This window comes from Mustela nigripes, chromosome 5 (genome assembly GCF_022355385.1).
Source record: "Mustela nigripes isolate SB6536 chromosome 5, MUSNIG.SB6536, whole genome shotgun sequence".
In the NCBI taxonomy this organism is placed as follows: domain Eukaryota; kingdom Metazoa; phylum Chordata; class Mammalia; order Carnivora; family Mustelidae; genus Mustela; species Mustela nigripes.
In genome coordinates this window covers 104,901,349-104,923,010 of record NC_081561.1, presented here as the reverse complement: position 1 = coordinate 104,923,010, position 21,662 = coordinate 104,901,349, and the positions used below count along the sequence as shown (strand labels likewise).

At 35.4% G+C, this 21,662-nt stretch overlaps 1 protein-coding gene across 1 annotated transcript in view; it reads left to right on the top strand.

Moving 5' to 3' along the window:
- CEP162 (centrosomal protein 162) overlaps positions 1 to 21,662 on the top strand; it is a 100,704-nt gene that overhangs the window by 11,943 nt on the left and 67,099 nt on the right. Inside the window, exons 3-8 of the mRNA XM_059401012.1 lie at positions 1,135 to 1,249; positions 4,530 to 4,676; positions 5,035 to 5,218; positions 7,344 to 7,408; positions 17,805 to 17,920; positions 19,425 to 19,455. Coding sequence (XP_059256995.1) covers positions 1,135 to 1,249; positions 4,530 to 4,676; positions 5,035 to 5,218; positions 7,344 to 7,408; positions 17,805 to 17,920; positions 19,425 to 19,455 — 658 coding nt within the window. The remainder of the gene's footprint in view (positions 1 to 1,134; positions 1,250 to 4,529; positions 4,677 to 5,034; positions 5,219 to 7,343; positions 7,409 to 17,804; positions 17,921 to 19,424; positions 19,456 to 21,662) is intronic.

The window sequence follows — 21,662 nt, the reverse complement described above, 5'->3', positions numbered from 1 at the left end:
GGTCCTTTATTTGTGGTGTTTAGGAGGCTTTTGGAACCTAAAGGAGAGCTGTTTGGGATGGGAACCACATTTTAAAGGATTGAACAGTATACTCAAGAAATTGGTATGTAAAAGAAAAGTAATAGGTAGAATCAAGGGGAGGTAGGAATAATGATCTTGTATGTTTTGTTTTGCTTTGCTTTTTTAAAAAAAAGTAGAGTAGACCTGAACGTTCATTCTTCCATTCCATAGTTGTGCTAGGGCCTGATGGTACGGAGATGGCAGGTTTTGACCTGGGGGAAGAAGGGATGGGAGAGAGGAGGCAGTGCAGATACGGAGATGACATGGGATGACCTAGGTTCTAGAACCTAGAAAGGTGGGAAGTGATTGACCCCTCTATAAGTTCTCCTTCGCGTGGAGGAAAGAATTTCTTTTCTGAGAGGAAGGCAGTGTCTTTACAGGTGAACATAATGGTGGAGTGAGGGAAAAGAGGGTGGTTTTTGACTGAAGGTCTTTATTTTCTCACTGAAGAGAGAGGCCAGGTTACTGACTGAGAGTGGTGGCGGTGGCGGTGGGTCAGTTAGGGTTAGAGTAGTGGATTTAGGATTGTACTGAAATTTGGAGCTGAAGAGTAGAAAAGGACAAATAAAAGTTTAAAAGTCTATTATCTATTGTGACAAAATGCTAATTTTTTTGGTAAACACTTGAAACTCGGTTCATCTGATTTTAGAATTTTGTGCTCTTTTGAGAGTGATACTAGCTTACTTTGCTCAATCATTATTTCTTCTTAGACCCTAGAGAATGTCTAGGAGAGAGGATTGCATACTTCTTTTTTTCCCCTTCTTGATCAAGTTTCTTGATAAATTTTCTTTCTTTATTGTTATTGTTGATGTTTTCTCCCTGGTTAGTTTACTTATTTAACTCTGGTTATGAAATTGATGTTCAAAGATGTATACTTAATTTTTAAGTTATTTTAGCCACATATGTTTAAAAATACCAATTTATACATTATCTCTGAAAATACCAATTTATACATTATCACTAACATATTATTTATGTTCATGATAGCTGAACTTTGAAAGAACTGAAAGAAACATTTTTAGTGATGAATCTGGGATTCTCGAATTTTAATTCAGTAGCTCATATCTGATTTAGCTTTCAGATGATTCTTTTGACAATTCAAACAAAACACCTAGACAACCTAAAAGAGAAGTGAAAAAGAAGGATGCAGTGCCATGGTGGATAACTGACGATGATTTTGAAGATGGTGGTAAATATTGCCAATTTTTTTATTCCAAATTATTTGACCACAAGGGGTCAGTCAAGACTTTTAATTCTAGGATTTTGCCTTTGGACTGTATGTATATAAAGAAAATAATACTAGTAGCGTGACTTTTTGAAGTTTGAATTTTCATATAAAATGTTACATAATTGAGAATCTGTGATGTTTCTGCATTATCAGGTTATATTACATTGGATAATTTTATATCTACTCAAGATGAAAAGTAATACACATGTATTTCTATATTGTCATGTATAAAGGTAAATTGATTTAAGATGACTTAATAAAAAGTCTGACAGTGTATTAATGTCATTAGAAAGATTTTAACAGATCTTTAGATTTTTGCTATCACAGTCTGTTTATAATAGTAGTAACAAGAGGAATTTATTGCCTTAATGGTAAAGAACTCATTAATGAACCTGCCTGACATATGTGTATACCTTTCTCAAAACTGTTCTTAGTCACATCTTTACAAATGGAAGACGAGTCTCTGGAGTGTTTGCTTTGGTATACCTGCTGTATATGATATTGCCGCAAGGAACCCCAGACTACTTCTGTTAACCTGTGTTTGTACTGCTTTACTATTTATAGACCATTAAGCAGCATTTTGTAAACTTAGAGGATTTCTATATCCTTGTGGGGATGGGGAGATTTGCCCCAAAGCTTTTGTTTTTCTCCGTGAAATTAAGCCCAGGTTCCTTAATGTGACAGCTGAGGCTCTGCATCATCTTCTGATTAGGACCCTCCTTTCTAGCTTCCTGTGCCCCAGCCATACTCAGTTATTCCCTACCTCCTAGAAACATCATTGACTCTGTCTCTGCATTAGTGTTTGCTTTCTCACCACTGGACTGTCTTTTCTCATCCTTCTTCCCTAACTCTTCCAGCTCCCTTTTCAGCATAACTATTTTCTCCTTTGTTTTAATTTCAAAACACCTTAATAGCACGTACACACTGTGCTGATAGTCATTACCTGCAGGGCTGTTTATGAGGTTGGGAGCTTTGTGAGGGCAGGAAATACTTCTTTTTGTTTGTATCCCCTGACTCCAACAGTAAATATATAATAAATGTATTTAATAAATGAACGTTAGAGTAAATTTGGGAGTTGTTTCTCTGTTAAAACCATAAGAATTGCCTTCTTGAAAAATTCAGTATCTTTTTTCACAAATCCCCCAACCACATAACAGTGCTAAAGTTAATGGCTGCGAAGTTGTGGAAATGAATGTAAAGAATTTGTTTTTAGAATCTTTTACCTGTTGGTGCTTGAAAAGAATATTATATGATGAAGTACTATTGGAATTGTTTACAAAGATTTGAGACTTCATTAGCATTAAAATCTCTTTCTTGAAAGTCATGAATCAGAGCTAGAATGTGCATACTCATCCCAAAGGGAAAGACTAGGACCAACATTTGAATGTAACCTGACTAAAGGTATCAATTTTTAAGAAAGAATTTATCAGTCAGAGTGGATTTGACGAGTAAAAGATTCCAAGAAGGGTATTTAAAAAGCAAATTTTGACAGTAACCATTTAAATACTGAGGAGAGGGTTTCTCCACCCAAGGACATAGCCTGGTCCCTGGTTCAATGACTGACATTTCTGAGTTCATGTTAGGTTGTGCATACTAGGCACTAGTATACAGACAAGAGAGGATTCCTGCCATGAAGAGTGTAGAAACTTCTGAGGGGGAATTAAACACCCTCTTGCGGAGAGGAGTGCATTACCAATCTTAGATACCATTAAACATCAACATTGAGCTACTTTAGCCTTACAGTTTACTCTTTCATTTGCTGTAAGGATAAAACATCTGCCTAGAGGATGAAACAATCTAATCCTTCTACTGGTCATACTCTTCATTATGAATAACTAAATTGGATCTTGGTTTTGGTCATTAGTCTTTTGTAAGCTCAGTTAGTGTGGGTCACATCCCTGAGTCCAGCTTCAGAGCCAGAGTGAGACCCTCATAGGTACCATAACAGCACCCCAACCATGGTGTGCACTTCTGTATTTGAGGTGTCTATAGATAACATCTCTTGATTTTATGCAACTGGGGAAGTTATTATTTTATCTATAAAACCATTATTCACACAAAGCCATAAAAACAGATTCTGAATCCTTTCTGAGAGGACACTAATTAGGAAACTGAAGTCAGAACTTGGGACTTCTTTTTTTGTTCTTTTTAATTTAAATTCAGTTAGCCGATATTACATCATTAGTTTTCGGTGTAGTGTTCAGTGATTCATTAGTTGTGTATAACACCCAGTGTTCATCACATCACGTGCCCTCCTTAATGCCCATCACCCAGCTACGCCATCCGCCCACCCACCTCCCTTTCTACAACCCTCAGTGTGTTTCCCAGAGAAAAGAATCTCTCATGGTTTGGCTCCTTCTCTGATGACTTCCCATTCATTTTTCCCTCCCTTCCCCTGTGATCCTCTGAGCTATGTCTTATGTCCTACATATGAGTGAAACCATATGATGATTATCTTTCAATGCTTGACTTATTTCACTTAGGGTAATCCCCGCCAGTTCAGAATTTGTGACTTCTTAACAAGACTTACTTCTAAGCAAAAGCGATACTCTTCTAACCTTAGTATATATCACATAGTGAAAATTTAACTTTTCCGTTTTTCACTTTTTTATAACAAATGTATGCTACTATGACAAATTTTGAATATTGCATAGCTGTTTCAGTGTTTTCCGGTATTTTGGGCATAAAGAGAAAAACACTTTCTGTGGCTATGAGTATCTGACCATCGACTCCTTCTCTGGGCTCATTTCCACCTGGACTCACCCTCATTCTCTAGATTCAACCTCACTGGCCTTTTTGCATCCTCCAGTGTGGCCTCCCCTCCCATCACTGACCCATTGTACCTTGTCTTCATCCTACCTGGGGTTGTCTCCCTTTTCTAGTTCACCTGGTGATTTTCTATTCTTCCTTCACGTAAGGCAGAAGATACTCTTTAAAGTGGCATGGTGTACTGTGTTAAATAATTGTGCTTCAAAGTAATTTTTAAAATTTTGTTTCATGTAAACTTCTGAGATTGTTGACTAAGATACAGCACAAATAAATAGTAGTGTTATTTTTCTTTTGTGAATTTTAGGTCTGATGGATTCTTATTTAATAGACCAGATTTATTTTATAGCTACTGTCCACAAAATTAGCATAATGGGGGGAAAAGCTAGTACAATAGCATTATTGGTTAATACATAGTGGTCAGAACAGTTTTCTGAACATAAGTATCCAGCTATATCTTAAATCCTATCCCTAGGACTGCTTGAAACAAATGTAAGCTATCTGAAAGCAAAGAAGCCTTCTCAGCCTATTATGGAAGTAGAAGAGGAGTCTGCTGAAAGGATTCAGTTTCTGCAGAGCAGTGGAACCTCCATCTTAAGTATTGACAGCTTAGAAACAAATGGTAAGATGTGAGGGATATGAGTTGACAGATTAATTACTATGCTTAATTAAATTAAATACTATAACAACTATACTATAATTAAAATTTTTATGAAAACTAACCTGTATCTTGGAACCTCCTTTACTGAAGCATGTAGATGTTCTTAATACTTTCCTGAAAGGTTTAGAATTAGATCTTGAGGGAAGCCATATAACCTTACATACTGATTATGAGTACAAGTCTATATGTGGTGGGTGAGAGATTAAAGTATGTTTTAATTTTTTTTTAATTTTACTAATAATATCAATAAATGCATCATTAAAATTAATATTATCAGAATTCTGCATATTAATAAAATATATTTGTCCTTTTCATTTAGAGATAGTAGTTTCTGAACTCAATCATAGTGTTCTTGGATTGGGATTGGACACATTAGAAGAACAAGAAGAAAAAGAGCAATTTTTTGCCAGGCTTGAGGAAGGCTTAACGTCTTCCATTGACTATTCAAGATTAAATAAGGAACTGGATTCCAATGATTCTACACAATTTAAAGCTTTACATAGGTAATGTATATATAAGATCAACTAATCATTAAATGACTTCTATATTTTTCTGTATTTTTGAAAGACTAGTATATGCATTGGCTTCAGTGGGTAAATATTGTAACAAACAAGTGTTAAATTTTATTTTTATCTCTTTTCTTGGTTCATTATTTTGATCATGGTTTCCCTTATATGTGAATGGAATATGTTGATTTGTGTTTAAGAGCCCACTCTGCATCCAGATATCTGAAATGTCATACCTGTGATGCTGCTGAGACAAATGGCACACTGCAAAAAGACTTTACTAGAAAAGTAACTTCTTAAGTGATTTCCCACAGCTGAAGTAAATAAGGGAGTTCAGTTAGCTGTTACAAAATCAGAGGAAAAAAGAACAGAAAAGAAAGAATGAACCAGGAAGTAAAGACAGGTTTTATCTCTGTCCTTCCTTTGTATATAGTTGACAATGATGATTATCAGGAAACCTCATTTATAGTGAAAACTCTACTAGTTGCCTGAGCTGGTCTTCTGTAAGTACAGTAGACCTTTGGCCTTTTAAAATTATAAATGGAAGCCAAATTACAATAAGATTTTAAGAACACCAAACTATAATTAAATTAAGGGTGAGGAGAATCATAACCTCTGGTTATTAGAGTACCTGGTCTCCTTAGGATGCTGAGTTTCTTATAGACCATGGATGAATTGTGTAGGGTTTCAGATTTTTACCCTGTTTGTAAGCTAAAGATTTACCCTGCCATTTTATGGATGCTGACAATAGACACAAGATTCCTGGGTCAGAAACAAAGGACTTAATTTTTCACAATAAAAACCATATCTGAGTCTTATCTTCATTTGCATCAGTTCCCCCATGCTCCATAAAGCTTGTGAAGGGTCCATGATGGCTGTCTGCATGGGCAGTGGGCTGCTTTACAGGAGAGGAGCTCTGAGCTTGGGGAATCCATTGCTTTTTTTTTTTTTTTTTTTTTTTTTTTTTTAAGATTTATTCATTTGATAGAGAGATCACAAGTAGGCAGAGAGGCAGGCGGGGGGTTTGAGGGGTGGGGAGCAGGCCCCGTGCTGGGCAGAGATCCCGAAGCGAGGCTCAATCCCAGGACCCCGGGATCATGACCTGATCAGAGGGCAGAGGCTTAACCCACTGAGTCACCCAGGTGCCCTAATCCATTGCTTTTATAGTAAGAGGAAATAAGCGTGGTTCTTTTCTGGAAGGAGATACTGCCTCATCTCTCAAAGTTGCTCTCTGCAAACACAATCCTGGGAAATAACCTAGGAAAGAGGGGTTTGTGCCTTGTGTTCTTGGCGTACCCCACAAGAACATGCAGGGTCACTCAGGGCCCATAGTGATTGCCTCTCCCAATGGTAACAACACAGATTAAGTATACACAAGCTTGTTGGCTACAAGTTTTGGCCCCTTTGTAATATTTCTTAGCTTCTTTTTATTTCTTAACAGTATTCTTAACTACTGATATTTCTGCTTTCGGACAGGCTAGTCAGAGTGCTAAATAACATTGTGTATACAATATTGTTTGCTGCTATTATTATTACAGTTCTGTAGTTTCTTGGATTTGCTGATAATCTCACTAAAGACAGGGTTGATAGACTGAAAAAAGTAGGGTGGATTCCTTGGTTTGAAAGAAAGCAGTATATGAACTAACCCAATATCATTGAAATTTCCTCAGTCTCCTTTGTTACTTTTCTGAGTTTTTGTTGGTTTAAGTTTCCTATTAAGCCTCTGTATCATGATTAAATTGCTTATTAACAGGTAAATGCTGAACCTGATGTTTTTTCTGGCTCCATGAAGACTTCACTGGTCTCATGTAGTCAGTTTCTAATTTTTAGTGTAGAAAGGATATCTGGGCCCTGAGACATGTAAATGCACACACTTATGTATAAAATTGTATATATTTTTGTATACCAAAGTTAAGAAATATGGCATTTTTTCCCTCTTTGTATGAATTTGATAGCTACAATTTGAGGATCCTTTATTTTCAAAACTTTTTTTTTAGAACTTCCAAATTTTTAGTTTTTGTTAGAGGAGAAAAATATAATGCTAGAGATTTTTTTTTTTAATTACATGAAAGATTACATGGAAATGTATTAACATTAAATACTAAATTAAATTTTTTTTCAGTAACCAAGATAATGTAGATCTAAGTGAAGATAAACATGAGAATGAATCGAAACATGAACTGGCAGGTAATTTCATTGGTTTAAAAATGTACATATTTGGAAAGATAATATAACTATTAATAAAGACATTGATAGGAGAAAAATAAAAAGAAAATCATATCTTTGAAAGAGCTTTGGTCAGGTAGAGTGAACTGCCTGTGTTACAGTCTGAGCTGCTAAGAAATGATTGAAAGTGTGCTGCTACCTCATTTGTTGGGAGTGGGTGGTAGACCAATTAGGAAGACAGGAAAAGGACTAGAGAAATCTGTGGAGCCAGGACCAATATCTCTAAAGCATAGTTCAGTGGTATTTCTTTTTCTACCTTTGACTTTTAATGTGTCTTTGTTTTTCTATTTCATTTAAAATAGTTTTCTCATAGTTAGCATATAGCTAGATTTTGCTTTTTGATCTAATCTAACAATCTCTGACTTTTAATTGAAATGTTTCTACCCTTTATAAAAATATATTCATTGGTATGGTTTTTAATTCATTGACAGTTGGTTTGTTGTATTGATTTTGTTCTGTAGTCTATTGTATTGAGTATTCATAACCTTCCATTTTATCCCTTCGTTTGGTTAAACCTCTTTGTTGTATATTTTTTCCTTAGTTTCTCTCTGATTCATAACATGCATCTTTATCTTATTGAATACATTCTACTTTCAAATAACATTATACCACTTTATATGAGTCTTAAAAACAGTAAACTTCCCCAACCTTTTTTTGCTATTTTGTCTTACATTTTTTCTATGTATCTTAAAATCCAGTGATGTATTATTATAACTATTATCTTTTAATTAATATTGCTTTTAATAGTCTATTTAAAAATTTTTAAAGGAAGATAGAAAATTTATATTCATGTGAAAATATTTATCCACATATTTATAATCCCCAGTTTTTTGTATTCTTTTGCATCGATTTGAGGTTTTTTTTAAACTTCTTATTTAAAATGAATTTTAAAAATTATTTAAATTGAAGTATAGATGATATATAACACTGTATTATTTTCAGGTGTACAACATAGTGCTTTGATACATGTGAAATCACCACAACAAGTCTAGTTAACATCTATCACCAGTGCAAAAAAAACCACCATTTTTTCCTTGAGATAAAAACTTTTAAGATCTACTGTCTTAGCAGCTTTCCAAATAGTTGACCCTTGCATGACATGGGAGTTAGGGATGCTGACCCCTTACACAGAAATCAGTGTCTATGGTTTTTTAGCCTGGTTTTGTGGCATTTTGATGATGGTGCATCTTGATGTGTCTTTTCTTGTATTTATCCTAGTTGGAGGTGGTTCAGCATCATTGATCTGTGGATATACTTTCCATCAAATTGAGAAAAATGTTTGCCCACTAATTCTTCAAGTATTATTTCTGTCATCCCTTTCCCTCTGACCCTAATTACAATTGTGTTAGATGGCTTTTTGTCTTGTAGATTTCTAAGACTCTGATTTTTTTAAAGCTTTTTTCTTCTCTGTGCACTTCAGTTTTTACTGCTGTCTTAAGTTTACTTATCTTCTTCTTCTTTCCATTGATCTTCTGTTAACTCATTGAGTCTTTTTTTTTTCTTTCAATCTAGAAGTTCCTTTTCTTTCTTTCTTTTTTTTAATTTCTTTGATATATTTTCTCATGTTCTTTTTTGTCCCCCAGAGTTCTTTTTTTTTTTTTTAAGATTTTATTTATTCATTTAACACAGAGAGAGAGAGAGATCACAAGTAGGCAGAGAGACAGGCAGAGAGACAGGAAGAAGCAGGCTCCCCCCTTTGCAGAGAGCCCGATGTGGGGCTCGATCCCAGGATCCTAGGATCATGACCTGAGCTGAAGGCAGAGGCTTAACCCACTGAGCCATCCAGGCGCCCTGTCCCCTAGAGTTCTTAAAATTAGTTTATTCTGCTGATCCCAATGTTTGTGCATTTCTGGGTGGGTCTCCTTTTGTGGAATGCTGCTTCTCTTGTAAGTCTAATGATTTTTTATTGGGTGTTGGATATTGTAGATTTTTGTATTGTTGAGTGTCTAGATTTTATTTTTTTCTTATAAAGAGTGTTAAGCATTATTCTGGACGATAATTGCCCTTGCTAGCTTGATCTTCCAAGACTTTCCTTATGCTTTGTTAGGGGAAGTCTCAGTACCCTTTCATTTTTTAAATTAATTTCAGTTTTGACACTAGTACTAAGGCATAGCCTTTCTGAGGTTTCTACTGAATGAGCCTACAAAACAATGAAGATTTTTTCCACTCAAACTGGTTAGAACTTCAGAGTCTCACTTCCTTGTGTGAAGCCTGTGAATTTTCTAGCCTGTAGCTTTCCATTTGCTCATACTATACAAATATGGCTTAGTATTCAGCAAAGACTCAGGGAGACCCTGTGCAGATCTTTAGAATTCTGTATCTACATAAGTGTTTCCTCTGTTACTGACCTGTACCTTCTAATTGCCTCAGCGTTTCTGAACTCTCTTATCTCTATCACCTTAACGTGGTGAGACTATCCTGATCTCCCCTTCCCTGCTTAACATTCCTGGATTTGTATACCTTTCGGTAATTCACCCACCGCTTGTTTATCTTTTCTTAGGAATCACTGTTTTGTGCAGCCAGTTGTCCAATGTCTGTAAATGGTTGTTTCATAAATTTTGTCCAGTTTATTCATTATTTACAAAGTTCTTGAAACCCAGCATCGTAGAGGATAAAGTCCTATAGGTTGCATCATACTTAAATTAAAATTGCAGCTAAATTTTCCAACAAAGAATGAAAACTATCTCCAAAATCTATCATTCAGATCTTTTATATTGCCTTTATTTACTTTACCTGAATTTTTAAAACTTCTATTTATGCAAATAACATTTTCAAGTTATGAAGTTAGGGAATATAATAATAGAAATAGTACCTTGAATGAATAACATCTTCCTCCCAAAATGGTTGGAACACTACAAATTAATACTCTCATTGTCTTCCAAAACAATGTGGAAGAGCCTGCATATTATTACCTCTGAGATTTGTTACATGAGAACCTCCTTCTCAATGTGGTTTTATTCTTTGATTTTTATATAAACTTAATTGGCCTTGATGTTTCTGAAATCTCTGATATGCTATTTTATTTCCATTCATTTGTCATCTGTGTTCTTTCTGTTTGTATCTACCAATGACTTTTCCTAATTACTTCAAATCCTGTTTATTTATTATAAATTCCTGGAGAAGGGATTGGTCATTTGTATGTTACAGTTTTTGCCTCTTGACTATTCAGTCACAAAATGCAGTTAACAAAATGTAATATTGAAAAATGCACATTAGGATTTTCCCATTCAGAAATAATATTTTGCCTTACTAATTTAGGACTTTTAACTCATTATAACTTATAGTTACAGTAATACTAAGTGAATACTAATAATACTAACCAAAGCAATTATTACTACTAAATGTAATTGCTAACACTTGTAAATAGGACACATTATATACAAGTCCCTGTTCTAAACTTTTTTTTTATTATGTTATGTTAGTCACCATATAGTACATCATTAGTTTTTGATGTAGTTCCATGATTCATTTTTGTCATATAACACCCAGTGCTCCATGCAATATGTGCCCTCCTTAATACACATTATAGGACTAACCCATCCCCCCCACTCCCCTCCCCTCTAAAACCCTCCGTTTGTTTCCCAGAGTCCACAATCCCTCATGGTTAATCTCCCTTTCTGATTCCCCCCCTTCATTTCCCCCTTCCTTTTCCTTTTCCTAATGTTCTCCGTGACATTCCTTATGTTCCATATATAAGTGATACCATATGATAATTGGCTTTCTCTGCTTGACTTATTTCATTTAGCATAATCTCCTTTAGTTCTATCCATGTTGATGCAAATGTTGGGTATTCATCCTTTCTGATGGCTGAGTAATAGTCCATGGAATATATGTGCCACATTGTCTTTATCTATTCATCTGTTGAAGGGTATCTCAGCTCCTTCCACAGTTTGGCTATTATGGGCATTGCTGCTGTGAACATTGGGGTACAGATGGCCCTTCTTTTCACTACACCTGTATCTTTGGGGTAAATACCCAGTAGTGCAATTGCTGGGTCATAGGGTAGCTCTATTTTTTTTTTTTGAGATTTTATTTATTTATTGCCAGAGACGGAGAGAGCACAAGAGAGCACAGGCAGACAGAGAGGCAGGCAGAAGCAGAGGGAGAAGCAGGCTCCCTGCTGAGCAAGGAGCCCGATGGGGGACTTGATCCCAGGACCCTGGGATCATGACCTGAGCTGAAGGCAGCCACTTAACCAACTGAGCCACCCAGGCATCCCTAGGGTAGCTCTATTTTTAACTTTCTGAGGAACCTCCACACTTTTCCAAAGTGGCTGTACCAATTTGCATTCCCACCAACAGTATTAGAGGGTTCCCCTTTCTCCACAACCTCTCCAACATTTGTTGTTTCTTGCCTTGGCAGTTTCTACGTGGTATAAGGTGGTATCTCAGTGTGGTTTTGATTTGAATTTCCCTGATGGCTAATGATGTTGAGCATTTTTTCATGTTTCTGTTAGCCTTTCATATGTCTTCTTTGGAGAAGTGTCTGTTCATGTTTTCTGCCCATTTTTTTTTTTTTTTTTTTACTTGATTATCTGTTCTTTGGCTGTTGAGTTTGAGAAATTCTTTATAGATCTTGGATATCAGCCCTTTAACTGTAATGTCATTTGCAAATATCTTCTCCCATTTCATGGGTTGCCTCTTTGTTTTGTTGACTGTTTCCTTTGCTGTGCAGAAGCTTTTATCTTGATGAAATCCCAAAAGTTCATTTTCCCTTTTGTTTCCCTTGCCTTTGGGGACGTGTTTTGGAAGAAGTTGCTGTGGCCGATGTCAGAGAGGTTATTGCCTATGTTCTCCTCTAGGATTTTGATGGATTCCTGTCTCACCTTGAGGTCTTTCATCCATTTAGAGTTTTATCTTTGTGTATGGTGTAAAAGAATGGTTGAGTTTCATTCCTCTGTATATAGCTGTCCAATTTTCCCAGCACCATTTGATGAAGAGACCTTTTTCCATTGGATATTTTTTCCTGCTTTGTTGAAGATTATTTGACCATAGAGTTGCGGGGAACTTTCTACTCTGTTCCACTGGTCTTTGTGTTTGTTTTTGTGCCATACCGTGCTGTCTTGGTGATCACAGCTTTGTAATATAGTTGGAAATCAGGCAACATGATGCCTCCAGCTTTGTTTTTCTCTTTCAGCATTTCCTTGGCAATTCGGGGTCTTTTCTGGTCCCATACAAATTTCAGGATTGTTTGTTCCAGCACTTTGAAAAATGCCATTAGTATTTTGATCAAGATGGTGTTGAAAGTATAGATTGCTCTGGACAGCATAGACATTTTAACAAAATTTATTCCAGTCCATGAGCATGGAATATTTTTCAATCTTTTTGTGCCTTCTTCAATTTCTTTCATAAGTGTTCTGTAGTTTCTAGACTATAGATCCTTTACTTCTTTGGTTTGGTTTATTCCAGGGTATCTTATGGTTTTTGGTGCTATTATAAATGGAATTTATTCCCTAATTTATCTTTCTACAGTTACATTGTTAATATATAGGAAAGCAACTGATTTCTGTACATTGATTTTGTATCCTGCCACATTACTGAATGGCTGTATGAGTTCTAGTAATGGGGGGGTGTCATCTGTGAAAAGAGAGAGTTTAACTACTTCTTTGCGTATTTGAATACCTTTTATTTCTCTTTGTTGTCTGATTGCTTTTGCTAGGACTTCTAGTACTATGTTGAACAACAGGGCTGAGAGTGGGCATGCTTGTCATATTCCTGATCTTGAAGGAAAGACTCTCAGCTTTTCCCCATTGAGAATATTTGCTATGGGCTTTTCATAGATGGTTTTTATGAAATTGAGGAACATTCCCTCTATCCCTATACTCTGAAGAGTTTTAATCCAAAAGGATGCTGTATTTTGTCAAACGCTTTTTCTGCATCAATCGAAAGGACCATATGGTTCTTGTCTCTTCTCTTATTAATGTGTTCTAGCACATTTGCGAATGTTGAACCACCTTTGCATCTCAGGGATAAATCCTACCTAGTCATGATGGATAATCCCTTTAATATACTATTGGATCCAATAGCTAGGATCTTGTTGAGAATTTTGGCATTCATATTCACCAGGTCTCTAATATTACATACTACAGGTTTATAATTACATATTACAGGTCTATAATTCTCCTTTTTGATGGAGTCTTTGCCTGGTTTGGGGAATCAAGGTAATGCTGGCCTCCTAGAATGAGTTTGGAAATTTTTCTTCCGTTTCTATTTTATGAAACAGCTTTAGGAAAATGGGTATTAAATCTTCTTTGAGTGGTTGGTAGAATTCCCCAGGGAATCCATCAAGTCCTGGACTCTTGTTTTTTGGGGAGGTTTTTGATCACTGCTTCAATTTCCTTACTGGTTATTGGTCTGTTCAGGTCAGTTTCTTCCTTTTTCAGTCTTGGTGTTTTATAGGTTTCCAGGAAGGCATCCATTTCTTCCAGGTTGCTTAATTTATTGGCATTTAGTTGTTGATAATAATTTCTAGTAATTGTTTCTATTTCCTTGGTGTTAGAAATAGATCCCTCCCCTCTCATTCATAATTTTATTAATTAATTTAGGTGCTTTCTCTTTTCTTTTGGGTAAGTCTGGCCAGTGGTTCATCAATCTTATAGTTCCATTGATTTTCTCTACTGTATTTCTGGTTTCTAATTCATTGATCTCTGCTCTAATCTTAATTATTTCTCTTCTCTTGCCTGGCTTAGGCTTTTATGTTGTTCTTTCTCCCATTCTTTAAGGTATAAAGATAGTTTGTGTATTCAGGATTTTTCTGGGTTTTTCTTTGAGTGAGGCATCGATGGCTATTTCTTTCCCCCATAGGACCACCTTTGCAGTATCCTATAGGTTTTGGACCGATGTGTTTTTGTTCTAATTGGTTTCCATGAATTGTTTAAGCTCTTTGATTTCCTGGTTGACCCAAACATTCTTAAGCAGGATGGCTTTTAGTTTCCAAGTGTTTGAATTTCTTCCAAATTTTTTCTTGCGATTGAGTTCCAGTTTCAAAGCATTGTGGTCTGACAATAGGCGGGGAATAATCTCAACCTGAATTTGTAACCCATTATGTCATCTGTTCTGGAGAAAGTTCTATGAGAAGTATGAGTATTCTCTTGTTTTAGGTTGTTATGTTCTGTGTATATCTATGAGGTCTATCTGGTCCAGTCTGTTATTCAGAGCTCTTGTTTCTTTGTTGATTTTCTGCTTAGATGACCTGTCTGTTGCTGAGAGTGGAGTGTTGGTGTCTCCTACTATTAATGTATTATTATCAATTTGTCTCTGTTTTGGTTAAGAGTTGGCTTATGTAGTTGGCTGCTCCCATGTTGGGGGCATAGATATTTACAATTGTTAGACTCTTTAAGAATGATAAAGTGTCCTTCTGTTTCTCTAAGTATGGTCTTTAGCTTAAAATCTAATTTGTCTGATATGAAAATTGCTAACCCAACTTCTTTTAAGGTCCGTTGGCATGAAAAATGGTTCTGCATCCCTTCACTTTCAATCTGGATGTATCTTTAGGTTCCAAAGGAGTCTCTTGTAGATAACATATGGATGGGTCCTGTCTTTTTTATCCAGTCTGCAACCCTATGCTGTTTCATGGGAGTGTTTAAGCCATTCACATTGAGAGTGATTATTAAAAGATAGATTTTATTTTCATCATGGTGCCTGTAAAGTCTTTGTTTCTATAGATCATCTCTGTACATTTCTGTTCTATATCACTCTTGGGGTCTTTCTCCTTTTATAGAACCCCCCCCTTAATATTTCTTTCAGGGCCAGCTTGATGGTCACATATTCTTTCAGTTTCTGCCAGTCTTGGCAGCAGCTTGTCTCTCCATCCATTCTGAATGACAGCTTTGCTGGATGAAGTATCTTTGGCTGCATGTTATTCTCATTTAGTACCCTGAATATGTCTTGGCAGCCCCTTCTGGCTTGCCAGGTCTCTGTAGACAGGTCTGATGTTATTCTGATATTCCTCCCTCTGTATGTAAGAAGTCTCTTGCTCCTCGCTGTGCTTTCCAGATTGTTTCCTTGGATCTAAGATTTGCAAATTGTACTATTATATCTCATGGCATCAGTGTGTTCTCCAGTCTGATTTTGGGAGGGGTCCTCTTTGCCTCTTGGACACAAATTCTTATTTCCTTCCCTAGATTAGGGAAGTTCTCAGCTACAGTGTGCTCAAATATATCTTCTAGACCTCTTTCTCTCTATCCTCAGGGATCCCAATAATTCTGATATTGGAACATTTCATTGAGTCACTAATCTTTCTCAGTTTGATCCCTTGGGTTTTAATTTGTTTTTCCCATGCTGCCTTAGTTTCCTTCTTTTCTGTCATCTTATCCTCTGGCTCACTAATTTGTTCTTCTGCCTCATTTACCCTGGCAGTCAAGAGTATCCAGTCTAGACTGTATTTCATTCATAGCATTTTTAAGTACAGCCCAATTAGATCTCATTTTTGCCCTTAGAGATTCTGTATTGTCATTAATATTTTTCTCAAGCCTACATATCTCCTTCATAGTTGATACTCTGAAGTCTATTTCTGACATCTTGGTTATATTCATATCCATTAGTTCTGTCACAGAGGCCACAGTCTCTGATTCTTTCCTTCCTTTGTTGGGGGTTCCTCCTCTTAGTCATTCTGTTGAGGGTGGCTGAGGGAATGTACAGAGTCCAAATTATTGACCACAACCCAAGCAAGATGCATCTGTTTTATGGGACCTCTGGGTTGTCAGCCTCTTGGTCTTCCAGCCTGTCTTCTGGGGGAGGGGCCTGCTACCCTATTACTCAGGCAACCCTGATTCTAGCACCTAGAAGTATGTCTAATACAACATAATTTCTTGACAACTGTTTTGTGAACCTAATTATATCTGCTAATACTTAGAAAATCCCAAACTGTTCTTTCTCATATGGAAGAGAAACAAAGGTGAGCTTCTCAACCTCAAAATATAGATATTGATGTAGTTAACCAACCAAGATTTTATTTACCTAAGGTACAATGCCCACCTTGTCTTTCTCATGAACTCAAATGGAGATGTTTCTGTAGGTAGATGTCACTAGGAATATCTGTTTAACTTCTAAGCCCTCTCAAATTCATTCCTAGACTTTTTATTATTAATTGCACTCAGGTAATCTCCTCCATTCTAAGAAAAGACAGCCATTCCAGGGCAGACTCCGTAGGACCTTGTACAGTCTTTGTTTTATCAGGCCATCCTGTTTCTGAATATGGTCTAATTTTTAAATTATTATTATTTAATTATTTTTATTAACATATTGTGTATTATTTGTCCCAGGTGTACAGGTCTGTGAATCATCAGGCTTACACATTTCACAGCACTCACTGTAGCATATACCCTCCCCAATGTCCATAACCCAACCACCCTCTCCCTATCCTCCTGCCCCTCAGCAACCCTCAGTTTGTTTTCTGACATTAAGAGTCTCTTACAGTCTGTCTCCCTCCTGATCCCATCTTGTTTCATTTTTTCCTTCCTTTACCCCCAAATCCCCTGCCCTTCCTCTCATATTTCTCATATCAGAGAGATCATATGATATGAAAGTTGTCTAATTGTTAAAATACAATATAGATTATGTTTATTTATGAAATGATGGTTTCCACTCTGAAAAGGTCACAGATCTCCATCAGTCCTTTGATTTAAGGGCTATAAACAACACGTTAAAAATTGGCTTAGAGATCCTAGCCAGATGGCCCCTCCACCACCTTCCCTATAAATAGTGTTATGGCATCATGTTAACATGAATACACTTTTCCCTTCTGGTGTAAAGTCATTGAGATATAATTTGGGATTTAATCTGAGAAGTAAGCAGGATTGGAAAATAGTAGAGATCATATAGAGCCAGTATTTATCTGAGGGAAGGATTAGAGATAGAGCTTTCAGGCTTACATTAGAGATACCTACAGAGACCCAAAAAATCAACTTTAAAAAAATAGGCAAATCCAAACTTTTGTTTAAGAATGTCAAGATTTCAGAGAAGCACTGCCTTTTATAAGTAAGTTATTTGAGACTTTGTCTTTCAAAAATAAGCATTCAGCTTTGTTTTAAAGATTAAAAAAAAATTGGGGGACAGCTCTAAAAATGTTAAGTTAGTTAATGATACAAAAGATTAAAAATTATAACTCTTATAACTATTTGAAAGTATAAGACAGTGAAGTAAACCTAAGACTTATGAATTGAATTCTCATTAAATCTTCACACAAAATAGAAAATCTTCACAAAATTTAAAAAAAAAAGTCCTCTAAATTTAGCTTTATGTTAATATTTCAATAAATTATTCTTATACAGACTCCTTTTGGAAATCAACAATCTTTTCCTGGAATATGACGTTTTTGATAGTGTGATCCTTGTATTTTTAAAAATTATTTTCTTCAGAAAATTACAGTGATGATTTTGAAGGTGAGGAGGATATTGATGCACGTTTGGCGACTCAAGAAGAGACTAATACCAAGGAAAATCCCAAATCTGAAAAACTACATATACCCAAACAGGTATACGTCAATTATATATTTGACAATTTTGAAACTTCTGTCATCACCTTAGCTGACTGTACTATATGAAGAGCCCAAAATATGGAGTTCATCATTGTCTTGCTCATTGTTGTAAAGATTTAGGTCTCTTAACACTCAAACATTTTCTTAATTCAGGATGCCAATTTAATGTAAATCTTAGTGAAATGTGGCAATTGATTTTCTAAAGGATTTTCTTGGCAGGTAACTTCTTTGAGTTTTACAAATTAAAAGTTTAATTGAAATCTCAAATCTAATTTTTAAACAGGTATATTAAGCTACACTTTCCTTGGTAGATCTTGTTCTTGTGAAGTACAATAAATACCCCTCCTCACATGCTAACAGTGACATTACTGTCTGAAACTTATGTGACTAAGATTATGAATTAAATTATTCCATTCATATTCAGTTGCTGTACTCCAGTTCTTTTTTCTTAGTTCTTACAAAGACTGGCTAAGCATGTTACTACATATTGCCTGCCATAGAGAACTTACCCTTGAAGCTACCTAATAATAACTAACTAGTAGGATAATTACTGTTTGCTCTATTGGTCTTGATCTGTACAAGTAAGGTCTCTTTTGGAACTGCACATTAAGACTAGATGTTTAAACATGTATGAAACCATAGGTGTCTAAATAGAAGTAAGAAATACTACCCAGGTATTAATAAATACTTATTTTTAAATATACCTGATGTTTTGTCACTGGGTGTCTCTACATCATTCAGTTTGGAGGGGAAAATAAGAAAACCTTTAGAAATACATGAAGATTAATGTGATCTGCTGGTTAGTCTTAGAAACTTAATGGGACCTATACTTGGAATATGGCAGTTTAAATGTTTTATGAAAAATAGGTCACAGTGGTTTGATATATCAAGAAAATATAACCTACATAAAAATATGTCAGTATAAATGTACACATCGCCTATCCAAGTGAAGAATATTAGTGACACTAATTGTAAAACTTACTCTAAAGGAACTTACAAATTTTTTTAGGGACTTTAATTTTGACACATTTCAACTATCTTGCAGTTTGGTGGGCTGCCTCTTTGAAAATTTTATTTCTTAAAATGGCTGAGAAACAGAGTACAAGTTCTATTTGATCATTAATTTTGAAAAATAAAAGAAAAATGATTGATGTTACAATAGCAAGACTCTTATGTAAAGTATCCATGTTATTCTGGAGTTGAAGAAATAGAATTTCTGAGCCAGGTGGATGAGCAAATGGCATCTAGATACTTTAAAGAAAGTTTTTAAAGGCCTAAATGGATTGGTAATTGCTACATTTCTGAAGAAACTTCTAGAAGTTCTCTATGTTCTCAGTCTTACAGAATTATTCGTGAATGAAAATGATGAAAGAAACCTAGAAAGCACATTTCTTGACTTTTTCAAAATGGTGTAAAACACTGGTTTTTGGATTGTACTTTATTTTTGTTGTGGGCATTTTACATAATTTTGGTTTCAGATCGTATTATTATTTTAATTTAGGAAGAAGAGAAAACTGGCATGCTGGCTAATGGTAAGTATTAGAAGGCCAAGTTATATCTAAATAATTCTGGAAAAGTTACTGTCTTCCTTTGTTTTTAAATATCTCTAATGAATTAAAATCCACCAATTTTTCTCAGCAGTGTATACCTTAATGCCTGTCTTAGTTCCTATGATATGTAAGCATATTTGCTTTTTAAAAGACTAGGATTAGATAACATTATGGTAAATTCTATCAAACGTTCAAAGATGAATTCATACCAGTCCTTCTTAAAATCTTCCAAAAAACAGAAGAGGGAATTCTTCAAACTCATTCTATGAGGCCAGCATTAACCCTGATACCAAAACCGGACAAAGACACCTCAAGAAAAGAAAACCACAAGAAAGCAAGTGATCCCATTTATAATAACATGAAGAAGAATAAAATTATTTAGGAATAGATTAAGGAAGTAAAAGAGATATACACTTGAAACTATGAAACATTGATAAAAGAAATTGAACACACAAATAAGTGAGAAGATAGTCTGTGCTGATTGATTGGAAGAATTAATGTTAAAATGTCTGTACCACCTAAAGTGATCTACAGATTTATTGCAATCCATACCAGATTCAAAAGGTATTTTTCACAGAAGTAGAGAAAACAATCCTAAAGTTCACAGGGAACCACAAAAGACCCTAAATAGGATGGTTTTTTTCCAAAACAATCTTGGAAAGAAAGAACAAAGCTGGAGCCATCCCACTTCCTGATTTCAAATGTATTACAAAGCTACAATAATCAAAATACCATGGTATTGGCTTTTAAAAAAGACTCATGGATCAGTGGAGAGTCCAGAAATAAACCTATGCATATATGCCCAATTAGTTATTGATAATGGCACAGAGAACACACAGGAAGGGAATAGTTTCTTCAATAACTCATGTTTGGAAAACTGGATAGCCACATGCAAAAGATGGAACTAGACCCCTATCTAAACCCCACACACAAAATTGAACGCAAAATGGATTAAACACTTGTACATAAGACCTAAAACCATACAACTCGTAGAAGAAGACCTCTGGAGTTAGCTCTTTTACACTGGTCTTGGTGGCAGTTTTTTAGATTTCACATCAGAAGCAAAGACAACAAAAGCCAAAATAAACAAGTGGGATTGTATCAAACTAAAAAGCTTCTGCACAGCATGGGACACTGTGAGCAAAATGAAAAGCATTCTGGGGACTGAGAGAACATATTTGTAAACTACATACCCAATACAGGATTGATATCCAAAACATACAAGGAACTCATATAACTTAATAGCCAAAAATGACCAATAGGCAAATAATAAAAACACTTAACTTCAGTAATCATCAGGGAAATGCCATTAAAAACCACAGTGAGATATCACCTCACACCTGCCAAGATGGCTGTTATCAAAATAAGATGCTGGTGAGAATGTGGAGTAAAGGGAACTCTTGTTTGCTGTTGGTGAAAATACAAACTGGTATAGCCACAATGGGAAACAGTATGAAGACTCCTTGAGAAATTGAGAGTAGAACTATTACATAATCCAACAGTGCCACTTCTGAATATATATATATATATATATCTCCAAGGAAAATGAAGTCATTATTTCAGAGAGATGTCTCTATTCCCATTACAGCATTATTTGTAATAGCTAACATATGGAAACAACCTAAATGTCTGTCAGTGGATGAATGGAAATATGACATGTATATACTAACGGAATATTATTCAGCCTTAAAGGAAATCTTGCTATTTGCAACAACATACATGAATTCAGCTAAGTGAAATAGCAAGACAGAGAAAGCTGAATATTGCATGGTATCACTTAATAGGTGGAATCTAAAAACAAAAGTTGAACTCAGAAACAGTAGAATGATGGTTGTCAGGACTGAGGGGTGGGGAAAATCGGGGAGGTTAATAAGTCCAGACTTTCAGTTATAAGATAAAGTCTGAGAATCTATATAACCTGGTGAGTACAGTTGTAAATATTATATAATTGACACTTGCAAAGAGAGTAGAACTTAAGTGTTTCCAGAAAAAGAAAGTGAGGTTAGGTTATACATGCATTAATTAACTCAGTTATAGGAATCCACAGTGTATATATAAATTGTCATGTCCACATTAAATATGTTAAAATTTTATTTGTCAATTATACCTCAATAAAGCTAACAAAAAAAAAAAAAGACTTAATTGACAGTAGAAAGTGTAATTTACGGAGTGAAAGAGTTTACTGTGGA